Source organism: Ctenocephalides felis, unplaced genomic scaffold (genome assembly GCF_003426905.1).
Source record: "Ctenocephalides felis isolate EL2017-DRISC unplaced genomic scaffold, ASM342690v1 CF-g0.4_SCAFFOLD_03572, whole genome shotgun sequence".
Classification (NCBI taxonomy): Eukaryota; Metazoa; Arthropoda; class Insecta; order Siphonaptera; family Pulicidae; genus Ctenocephalides; species Ctenocephalides felis.
The window spans coordinates 23,834,834-23,847,088 of record NW_020539726.1 but is presented as its reverse complement, the minus strand read 5'-3'; the positions used below and the strand labels follow the sequence as shown (position 1 = coordinate 23,847,088).

Below are 12,255 nucleotides of genomic sequence, written 5' to 3'. Positions count from 1 at the left end.
TAATTTTATATAAACATTTCATTTATACGAACAATCGTTAAACATCACAATATCCAAAATAATAACATTCGAACAAAAATTGCAATAACAAAACATGAAAAACTACTTTCTCTATCATAAATATAGATATGAAAGAATCACATCTTAAGACATATCAATAATTTTAATAAATTATACTAAGCGATATAATAAATAAATTATATGAAATGTACAAATGCAATGTAATCTCAACATTGGACCGCACTTAGTTTTATCATGAGCAAAATTTTAGAAGTAGTTCAAGTTTATATAAAAATTTAGTTTGTTTTTTTATCACATATTACACAATTACACATCGAAATGTTCACAGAACTGCAGAGAATTTCATAAAATTTTTAACAGTCACCAGCACACCATATAATAGTTTCCTTACATTACAGATCACAAGAATAGCTCACATGAACACACAGAAGATCTTCTTCTGAGGTTCCAATACCTTGACTACTTCCTTCTAATGCATCATCCGGTTTAGCCTTTCTCTATCTGGCCGTCCGCTTTTTATGAGCTTTATTCATCTTCCTTCGTTTTTGGATCATATCATATAAAGCTTCCAAGCCTTCGTGCAGTCCATCGCCTGTAATTGCGCATGCAGGTTGAACGAACCAAGGATGGCCTTGCCCATCTTTCCCTAATTCCGATAACCCTAAAAGTTTCTCTAATTCGGCAGGTTCTTTCGCTCCGGGTAAGTCTTGCTTGTTGGCTAAAATTAAAACAGGTACATTTGCGTTATCAGGACTCCTCACAGTCCTCAGAAGTTCCATCTTCGCTTCTTCCATCCTCTCACCATCAACAGAATCCAGAACAAAAACTATGCCATCAGTGCACCTCGTGTAACTTCTCCACAGAGGTCTTAATTTTTCTTGACCGCCTACATCCCAAACTAGAAAATTAGCTCCCCTAGCTCGTCCATAGGTTCCTCTGACTTTTTCGCAATTGAAACCTATCGTAGGCACAGTATTTAGATATTGGTTAAATTTTAACCGGTAAAGAGCGGTTGTTTTTCCTGCACTATCCAATCCCAACATCACGACGTGCAACGTCGATTGACCGTTTGGGAGTGAGTCCAACAGAGCTGAGTTTTTACCCATATTAGCGCCCATGCTGCTTTTGGTCTTTTATTTCCCTCCGGCGCACCACTGGCATATCGCCTATTAGGAGACCAGGCTGGTCACCATTTGAAAGATGGTGATGTAACTTTTAGACGAAGATGATTGTCAACCTCATAGAAAGAAACTGTCGTCGCTGGTAGAGTTGTTACACCTGAAATAGAAGAGAAAAACATTAATATTAGAGTACAGATAATGGAAACAAAAGAGTCTAATATTTCTTAATTAACTTCCCGAAGGAGAAGTTTATGTTTTCATAAAAAAATTCCGATTCGCTGATTTTATGTTTTCTCGACGTTTCAAGTAATTCTGAATCGAATGAGCCCAAGTTTGGAAAAAGTATATGTGTGTGTGTGTGCGCGCGCGTGTATGTGAACAGATTTTTTGCCGTAAATCGACCTTTTCTCAAAAACGGTTCGACCGATTTCAAAAATTTAAAAGCCATTCGATGTATCTCGATGAGGACTGGCGTTTCTGAGTTTTGTGCCACGATCGTCTAAGCCGTTTCTTTATAAATAGCAGAAAAATGAAAATTTTTTCGTCCACGTTTTAGCCCGCAATTCTGAATCGATTCTGAAAATTCAAAAACCGTTCGAAAGATATTGGTTGGGAATCATGCTGATTAGTTTTTGGTAAAAATCGGCCGGGCCGTTTTCTTGTAATAAGTTTTTAAAAAAAAAATTCGACGATTTTTATGATTTTTTTTGATGGTAGCTATCATAGTCTTCTAGATCATACTAAAATATTACCGCCCTACGACAACTCGTTTAGCTTTAAAAATTCGTAAAAGTTTGCAAAAATTGGTATCGTTTTTTGGCATTTGTCAAAATTAGACCTTTCATCGATGTTTGCTCAAAAACGCCTAAACCGATTTCAGAAATTTAAAAGCCATTCGATGTATCTCAATGAGCACTATAGTTTGTCAGTTTTGTGAGACGATCTGCCGAGCCGTTTCTTTGTAATTTGAAAAAGAGTGTTAAACTTTTCGTCCACATTTAAACTCATTTTAAAAAATCAAAAACTGTTCCAAAGATATTAGTTGGGAATAATACTGATTAGTTTTAGGTGAAAATCTACCGAGCCGTTGAAAATTAACTGTTGAAATAAAAAATTAAACCGGTTGTTATGAAACTTTCTTTGGCGATGTATATAATGGTCTTATAGAACTTACTGAAATATTACGGCCTTACGACAAGTAGTTTAATTTTAAAAATTCATCAAAGCATGAGAAAATGAGTAGTTTTGTTGACGTTATTAAAATTATATTACTTACTTGGTATAACGATAGATTACTTGGTCTTAATGAACTAAAATATTAACGTCAATTATAAAAATTATTGATTTGTGAAAATTTGCTTTTAGAAAATACTCCGAGTTAAAGTGTTCGTTCGTTTCTAATTATGTGTAATAAATTCACTCGGAATACTTCTAATCACTCATAAATTAATTTGTTTATTAAGTCGATTATTTACACATATCGGGAAGTTCATGTAACTTGCCTCAAGGCTAAATACTAGTTTCTAATTTCTTATCATTGCGATATATTATTATCACATTTTATAATAAACTTAGAAAATTTTTTTGGTTATATTCCTTTTGCTCCAAATGTTAATAATACCATTAAAGCTAGTTTTAAGTAGCGTATTTCGACAGCATCAATCTGATGATATCTAACGAAATGATAAAGACTCGTGGAATTAAAGCATGTATCTGATTTATTTAGTAAAGTATATTGTAATAATATAAATTTGTGGCTGTTTTCTAACTAGTTAATTAGTTAATCTCTTATTGGCAGTCGATGGATTCTAAAAAATATTTCAGATTGAAACAATCAGGAACCTTGTTATCTATTATCTATCATGAAAATATTTTCTCAACACCAATGCAGACATACCAGACACAAACCGAACATCAAATAGCCAATATTATGAATAATTCAATCGAATCTATTTCAAGCCAAGACTTAAAATCCTTTGTTAAAGACTTTACGTTACCCATACTCCCACATATTCCTCAGCCAGACAGACGAATAAACCGCCCATGATTCTAATATGATATGCAAGGCGCGTGCACGATGAACAACGGACTCCGTGTACCGAGAATAAATACGAAATAAGAGAACTTAATATGTGCCCAAGAGAGTCATAACTAACATATGGTGAGATCGCGTTTCGACGGATTACGCTGTGTAATATATAGTGTATTTTCTTTAAGCGATGATTGATATTATTACCACACATGGTTTAATTCAATTTTTGGGAGAGATATGGGTACTGATTATTTAACCGTGCTCAACGCTGGTAAATTATACCTTATGGTAGCCATTTTCAACCTGTGGGGTGTATCCTTTAAGCGAGGTGATTGTAATTGTTTCCAAAATACTATTTTTGAATACAAACCAAAAAAGTCGAATTTGTGCCAATAATGAATATTTAAATTATAATAAAAAAGAGTGCGCGTAAGTTTCACATGCGATTGAAGTAAAATTATTTGCTACTGTACAAGATGGCATTTAAGAAAAAATAAATGCATCATACAACAATTTTGAATAATGTTTATTAGTAATATGGTAACACTCGCGATGCACACATTTATTAGTGTCAACCATTATACAGATTTATATAATGATAAATTATAATTTATATATTTATAAAAGCATTAAAAATATGTATAATATTTGAAAACAATAACGTAATTCATCAAATATGACATGATCGGTTTGTCATTGTAATTAGCATTTAGAAATGAACCTTCATTAGAGAAATGAAGTAATTGTTGATTAATAAATTCTATAATCTTCGTTCACACAGTGGATTATGTTAAACAACGCCTAAACAAATATTGTTTTCGCAGCTTCACTTATCATGTAATTGTGTTTGAAGAACTTCATGTAATTAAAATTAACATACATTCATTGACTGCTTGTATTTTTTTTCTTTTTCGCGATATAATCTCATTCTTTGAACAGTCTTAATATCTGTCTTGCCTAAAAAATATTTTCCATTTAAATAACTTCAGAGATTTATAGAAACTACAAATAATATAGAAATAATTTCTAATCAATAAAACTTACGTTTAGTACACGTCATGAATGTTTATTATTTTCAAGGAACAGGGTAAAATATTCTTCTCATTCAGGCATTTTTCATTGAATCAAGATTTGTACTACGATGTATAAAAAAATAAAAGATACCGCGCGGTGCAAATACAAAAAATGTAGAAACTGTCTTTTGGTATTTTATAATTGAATTTTTGGAGTAGGTAATCGTGTGTCATTTAGTTCAAAGATAGAAATATTAAATAATATTGTCATAATTTTTGAAATAAATTTAAATTAAATAAGTACTTACAGTAAATAAAATCTTAATTATACGAGTCAATGTGTTCCAATATTTTGTGATAGCCTTTATAGAAAGTTGTATAGACAGTCTCATAAAGCTTCAAATTTTAATTAACGAATTAAAAACTCAAAATATGTATATTAATTATCCACTAACCTTTATAATTAATTTATAGTGAACAAAACCAATGAACAGGAATGATCAAATATACATAAATACGTTGTCCCACATACTCTACATGCAGGAATAAATGTAGTTTATAACGCAAAACAGGTTTCAGTTATTGTATAACAGTTTATGTGAGCACGCTTTATTAAATAATTTATGCCGTTTCTGGAATTATTTTCATAAAAAGACCACGTGTGCAAATACAAGTTGACAAACTAGTAGATAAATTACTATTTATGAGGAATTAATAGCTTGATTTAGTTTTTTTCTTTTGGGTAATTTTTGAACTGCTGTGCTTTGAAAATTGAATATTCAAATTAATAAAATCATTAGTATAAACACAGCCTAAATTCAAATGATCAGGTCAATAAAAATGTCTTAAAATTGGATGAAATAGGTAATAAAATATTTGGAAAAATATAGTGAAAATAGAGAAAGCACCAAAAATCTATTGAACTTTGTTTGGCTCTATTCAATGAATGTTTCTCACATGATACGATCGAACAGGACATATTACGAATTCAAAACATTACATTTAATATATTTTTCTATCGAGTATTACTGGGAACACCCATTCATATGCAAATGACACAGATAACTGTTACATTGTACTAAAACTTTCACTAATATTTACCATACTGTCATAATAACTGCGACCAATAAAGCTTATACATTGTTACAAAAACAATATTGAAATTCAATTCCATAGAAGGCGTTGGTTATATCAATGTTTATATGTATAATATTACAGATTTCTGCGTATCCATTTTAGCCACTTTTAGATTATTCAAATAATCAAAATTCTTAGAAGCTTCTCAAAGGCAATAAAATAAACTCCTTGATATGATATTCATGAGTTATAAGAAGAGCTGACAAATGAGACGAGAGATGTCTTTTAGCAAATAAAACGGGATATGTGTCAAGACGGCACGTACTAATACTTTTTGCTTATAACGACACGAGTGTGTAATTTACATGCCAATTTGTTCATAGTATCAATCAGAAATAAAAAGTTAAGGATAATCTAACGGACATAAGAAATAAAATGGTTAGTGACCGAGTTTAGCCTCAATATGTGATGAACTGTAAAAGTAATTATAGGAAAAACAAAAATTATAAGTCTCTTGAAAAATTATATAAGTTTGTTCGATTAAATTATATAAGTTTATTTGAATATAAGTTTAGCAATTTCAATAGTAAGGGTAGTTATAGTAATGGCCCGAAAATCGAAAATGAAAATTTTTGCATATCTTCACGTTTTGAAGGTTTCTGAACATTTTGGCATAACTCAGAAAAAATGGATGTGTGTGTTTTGTGTATCCGAATTTTTTCGTTCACGTTTTCGGGCGTTTTTGGAGATACCGAGATAAATGTGCAAAAAATGGAAGTTTTTGTGAGTATTAAGCATCTACTAATCATACACATTAACCACATACTAATCATCACATCTCTTTATCAATAGGAACCGAATGTTATTTGAATTATTCAAATCGGTTGATACGTGCGCCCGAAAACATGGACGAAAAATTATATCCATACATACATACACACACACATCCATTTTTTCTGAGGTATGCCAAAATGTTCAGAAACCTTCAAAACGTGAAGAAATGTAAAAAAAATTAATTTCGATTTTTGGAAGATTGCAATAACTTACCCTACGGGAAGTTAATAAAAAATTATTATCGATATACATAAGTAATTATTATATTTCATGCTACGACTTTTAATTTGCCAAAGCTTTAACAATATATAATAGGTATCATCAAAACTATGCAAATAATTCACAATATCCGACGAATAACAATTGTTATTCAAAAATAGATTAAATCATTATGTGAATGCCAAAATTATTCGAAAAATTATTCCAAATTATCATCACTGTCTACTGATTATATATCTATTAGAATGTCTAGACAAATAAATGAGTCTATGAAGTTAATTACTTATGAATGCACGATGATAAAAATTGTTGATGTAAAATCTGAGAATAAGAATTTTGATATAAGCCGAAAGATAAATTTTATAAATTTGTTTACATACTTTAATAATAATAATACAAGATATTAATTCGAGTAATTGTTTAGTGTTATAGTATTTTTATACAAGTGATTATTTTAGGGACTTAACTTTCGAATTTATTGGGCCCGTGGTGGTGTAATGGTTAAAAACGTGGGCTAACACTAAAAGTCCTTGGTTCTATCCCAATCTCGACTAGCTCAATATCAAGCAGCATTACATCATCGAAAATCGTCTTTTGTAGGCATTGCTGCAACTAATACTCGCTAACTTTATTAGATATACATATCTAATATGTATTGTCTAGACATAAAATAGAAGGGACAACCACTGGGTTGCTTTCTTGTAATTATACTACAGATAGAGCAGATTGAGAACTTTTTTAATTATTACTTCTAAAAATTTAGAAGTAAAACTTCTTTAGGCGCGACTAGGGAGTAAATCTGTGCAAATGCAACGGAAAAGCGTTACGTCCGAGTCGAGTGCCAATGATTCGTTATTCGCTATCGATGAGATCATCTCTATACGGATCGATTGTGATTGGTTGTCGCGTAGCGTGAGTATGATTGCTTTATACATGGTGTAGACGTAGTATGTCCCCGAATGAAAGTAAATAATGCTATATATTCTTGAGGTTATTAAAATAAAAATTATTTTTATATGCAAGTCCTAATTGCTAATTATAATGACAAACCGATCATGTTATATTTGAAGTTAATACAATATCAAAAAAGTTTTACTTCAATCGCGAGTGAACCTTAGGGGGCGTCCATTAATCACGTGAGCTAGTTTTTAAGGATTTTTGGAGCCCCCCTCCCCCTTGGTGATACATGGTGATATTCAAAACTACCCCCCTCCCCAACCAAACATCACGTATATTTTTAGTTACGTGAAAAAACTAATTTTTTATAATTTTATTTGGAAAAGTTTGAATATTTTTTAAAAAATCAGTTAAAAAATAAATACACGTGATATCTTACTATACCCTCCCTCCCCCACGTCATATTTTGTGATTTTTTGTCAAACCCCCCCTCCCCCTAAAAACCTCACGTGATTAATGGACGCCCCCTTAAGAGCACTCCTTTTTTGTTAGTTGATGTAAAGTTAAAATAAAAACTATTATTATTAAAGTAATAAAAAAAACAAAAATACCACAAAAAATTACCGGGTCACCTAAACAAATATTTAAAAAAAACAAGTGAAGAATCTCCTACTCGAAGATTGAAAAAGAAATGACCATACGATCTTATATAAAATGTCAAAATATAAAAAAAGGGAAATATCTTATTGGAGATAAACACTTTAAATTCATTTGCAACTAGCATATTGTCTTAAAATGTTATATTATTTTGATCTGCAATAAATATATACAAAAAAAAGTTGATGTTACCCCATAAATGGCCCCATAGCAAAAAGCCAAAAAACATGAACTCGCATCTTTTTAACATCTTTTATATTATAGCCACCCATGATAATTTTGAAAGAAAACAATAATTAATTTTGAAGTTTAGTTACGAGCGTAGCTTACTTGGTAGCGATTCACACGACAGGGATTTTTGGAACGAATCCTGTCAATGACTTAGAATTTCTGGAAAAAATATGTGTAGTTAATTTAAAATTAAATGAAAATTGTATTTGTTAAGTAGAAATTGAAGAAAAATTGAGAAAAAATAGGAATTACATAATTCGAAAAGCTGAATTGTATTAGAAGTAAGAAGAAAAAATATCAGAATTTGCTGAGATTAAAAAGAAGGATGAAGAAGAAGATATGGAATGCAGATAGAAGTTGAATAGAATTAGAAATTTGATAGAAAACAGCAAAAATTGAAGAAATTAAGAAGAAGAAGAAGATAAAATAGGATATATATATATATAGATTGAATTTAATATAAAAATTGGTATAGAATGTAAATAAATAAAAATCTTGTAGGTGGCTAAATGTTCAGAGTAAGCGAGTCTAAATATATATAAAAAAAGATTGAAGTTGTAAATAGATGGTCAACTTCTAGAACATGTAGATGTGATAGCTGTTAAAATATATAAAAATCTACAAGTGAATATTTTAGGGTCCCTAACTTCCAAACTTTGGTCTGGTTTGTGGCAGACTTACTGTTTGTCTTTCATTCTCCGTACTATTTGCTTTTATCATTACCTCCAATCTTTTGACTCGGTGCCGACATTTATTCATAAAACACTCTCGTTTTCGAGATCTGGGTCTACGTTCAGAATAATTCATCGTATACCGGGCAGTTTGGTTGCATTACTTTTGCTCCGGTCGTTTGGGCGTGGGATAGTGTACACATTTCCATTTGTGAGGGGAATATTATTATTGCATTGTAGGTACGGTCGCGGCCGTGTACACTGATTTTACCTAACTGATAATCATAAGCGCAACTATACTAGCCGCCCCACCGCAATTACCGAGGCAACCTTCGAATACGGCTTTATCTACAAGTTAGAGGTGTCAATAAACGATCGTAATGGATCGAAAATATTGGATTTCCAATATATAAAATCATATTATCTTCATTGGTGAAAGAAATACTAGGGTAGAGCGTGGCTTATTTTTAACACTATCTGTATTAGTTCTAAGAATTCTACTAATTCAAGGATTATTAACAAATGCAATTATACATTTTCGTTATATATTTACTATATATAAAATATATAAATTATAAATTAATCAATCTATATTTTTGTGATATGTGTTTCGTTTGCTTTACGCATATTATTAACTACCCATATGGTAAGTTATAATAATCGCAAAAAAACGAAAAAAATTTATAGATCTTTACGTTTCAAGGGTTTCTGAACATTTTTGCATACCTTATAATAGAAAAAATGGATGTATGTGTGAGTGTGTTTGTGTACTTATGTATGAGTGTGTGTGTGTGCTGATAGAAATTTTCGTCGACGATTTAGGGAACACGAATCAACCGATTTGTATAATTAAAAAAATCGATTTGTATTATAAAGAGACGTGCTGATTAGTTTTTGGCATGGGCAGGTCTAGCCGTTCCGAAGATACGGGGCAAAAAGTGCCAAAAATGGTAATTGATTTTTTCAGAGAAGGAGCGTCCGATTTGTATGATTTCATTCAACATTTTATTTGTATTGACGAAATGAAGAACTGATACAATTTTTGCGAAGGCGTGTCTCTTCGGAGATCCAATAAAAAAGTGAAAAAAATGCCATTTGGCGGACAAAAATGATCGTTACACATATGCACATAAATTAATACATATTTTATAGATATTTTAATGATAATAATAAATTCTGTTCACTTTTCTTTGGTTTCCGTACCAATGTTTATCCGTAATAGTACGACGCAGCGCCCACGCTCTTCGATATTTCATTCTACGCAACTAATGTTTAGCGAATGCTTTAAAACAAATCTCAAAATTTTCAAAATATTTCAAAATATAAAAAAATAAGTTTTCAAAAAGGTCAATTTTTCTCAAAAATTTTAAAAATCTCAAAAATCGATTTTTTCAGAATTTTTTCTAAAAAAAAGAATTTTTGGTTCGGGAAGTTCCAGCAATTTTCCTTAAGGCACAATTCAATGTACTACTAGTTAAAGTCCCGGTTTTTTTAAAAGCAATAATTGTCCCGGAGTTTCTATGAGAAAAGTTGAAATTGACTTTGCAATTACTTGATAATGAAATTATCACTGCCTATAAAATATCTGAATATGATATTACAAGAAGTATTCTTATATAAAACAAATGAAAATATTGCCGAATTCAAAATTCCAAAAGCGGGTTAAAATGTAGACTCTCGCATTAATAATTTAGAGCTTTCATTTTCAATTTTATAAAAATGAGCAAAAATTTTAAAATTGAAGACAAAACCAACACCCCCCACCCCTTTTCCGGTTCAGCATAATTAAAAGTTATCCTCCTGGTTTTGGCACAAAACATATGGTCACCTTACTATTATAGGTCTTTTAGTAAATTTTTGTTCTATCCAATTATTTCGCTACCATTGTAATTATATTGTCGATCTTTCAATTTTCGATTCGAATCTGAGAGTTTACATCCCTAATTCGAGGTGTTATCGAGATGTAGAGAACTAGAGGCTCAACAATGGGAAATAATAGTAAACGGGGTGCGCATGAAATGGCATTACTAATTGTTTGTTCTGATAAGTAGTGATACGATAACATAACTTAAGTTGTTATTTGATGACATTTGAATAGAAACTGATGAAACAAATCAATATTGAAGTGAAACTTAAATATTTGTCTATGATTTACTAGAGTATCCAGAACCAATTGATGTATAAAAAAATTCACACGCACGGTTCAAATAAATGGACTTTAAGCTTATTATATAAATCAATGACTTTTATAATGGCGTGTATTTCTCGATTTGATATTAGTCCCATAGTAAACGCCTAAAGGTCAATATAAATTGACCAGTAAACAAGAAATATATAAAAATCTTACTTCAACATCGCCAATCAATAGATGTATTTCTTCAATTATAAAGTAATTAGTCATGATTCACTATTGCATCAATGTGATTAAAATAAAATTAACCTTATAATTGAGTGCTCTCTTCGAAGGCTGAAATAATTATCTAATAATATTAATTGACTTCTCATGTGAACCAGAAATAATTAAATTTTAAAACGTCACTTGCCTGAGAACATGATTTCAAATTACCGTATAGTAGTGAATAAAGTTTATGTATTTGATTTTAGTATTATAGAAAATGAGAAAATATCAATATAAATTTAATAATTCAATCAATAATTTGCAATCAATATATACAAATTTTACTTCCATATTGCCAATCAATAAAATTGTTCTTCTTCAATTATCAATCAAGCATCAATGTATTTTAACATTATAACTAAGTGTCTTTGAAGGTTGAAATTATAATTTAATAATATTAATTGACTTCTTTATGTGAACCAGAAATAATTAAATTTAAGAACGTTACTGGTCTGAGAACAGAATTATAGTCAGAATTTTTTGTTTTTTTTTTATATTTTGTTCTTTTTGAGCAGCAATCAGAAAATAGTCCTATTAGTTCTTGTGCTGATTTAATAGAGACTCTGTATGATATATTGATATTACATTTTCTGTAATATGGCGAATATTTTTATTGGTACAGCAATGCCGAGTGAGGGCTATTTTTACTTGGAAACATATTGCATATTCCAATTGCAAATCGTTGTTACTGCTGCTTGACAACAGGGTGCCCGGGTGTCGAACCCGAGACCTCTGAATCAAGTCCAGTCGCATAATCAGAAATGAAAACAATTGTTTAAGAAGCGAGTATTGTTTGCATATTTTTTTTACAAAATATATCGCTACAACATTAGGCCATAATAAGAAAAATTCTTGGTGGTACCTCATTTTGCCATACTATAAAATTATATATCTCCTATAATATCAAATAACTTAGTATCGTCATAGAATATGATTTATAATAATGGATAAAATGAATGAGTTTTAATAATACTAAAATTAAACGATGTGCTTTAATATTTTTGATATTCATAATATGAGTTGCACAAAATGTAAAAATCTTACTTTGCAAAATAAGAACGTTGCTTGAAAAATCTTTTGAGTA

The 12,255-nt window shown here is 30.5% G+C and overlaps 1 protein-coding gene across 1 annotated transcript; it reads right to left on the bottom strand.

Moving 5' to 3' along the window:
• Positions 1-243: 243 nt before the first annotated feature.
• Positions 244-1,295, bottom strand: LOC113387704 (ADP-ribosylation factor-like protein 4A). Its single transcript, XM_026625069.1, has one exon. It carries the CDS (start codon positions 1,137-1,139, stop codon positions 519-521), a length of 621 nt encoding a protein of 206 aa, XP_026480854.1. The 5' UTR covers positions 1,140-1,295; the 3' UTR covers positions 244-518.
• Between the last annotated feature and the right edge of the window lie 10,960 nt (positions 1,296-12,255).

What these genes read in the sequence shown, in the direction of transcription:
- LOC113387704 (XM_026625069.1), bottom strand. Translation starts at nt 1,139, where the DNA reads ATGGGCGCTAATATGGGTAAAAACTCAGCTCTGTTGGACTCACTCCCA.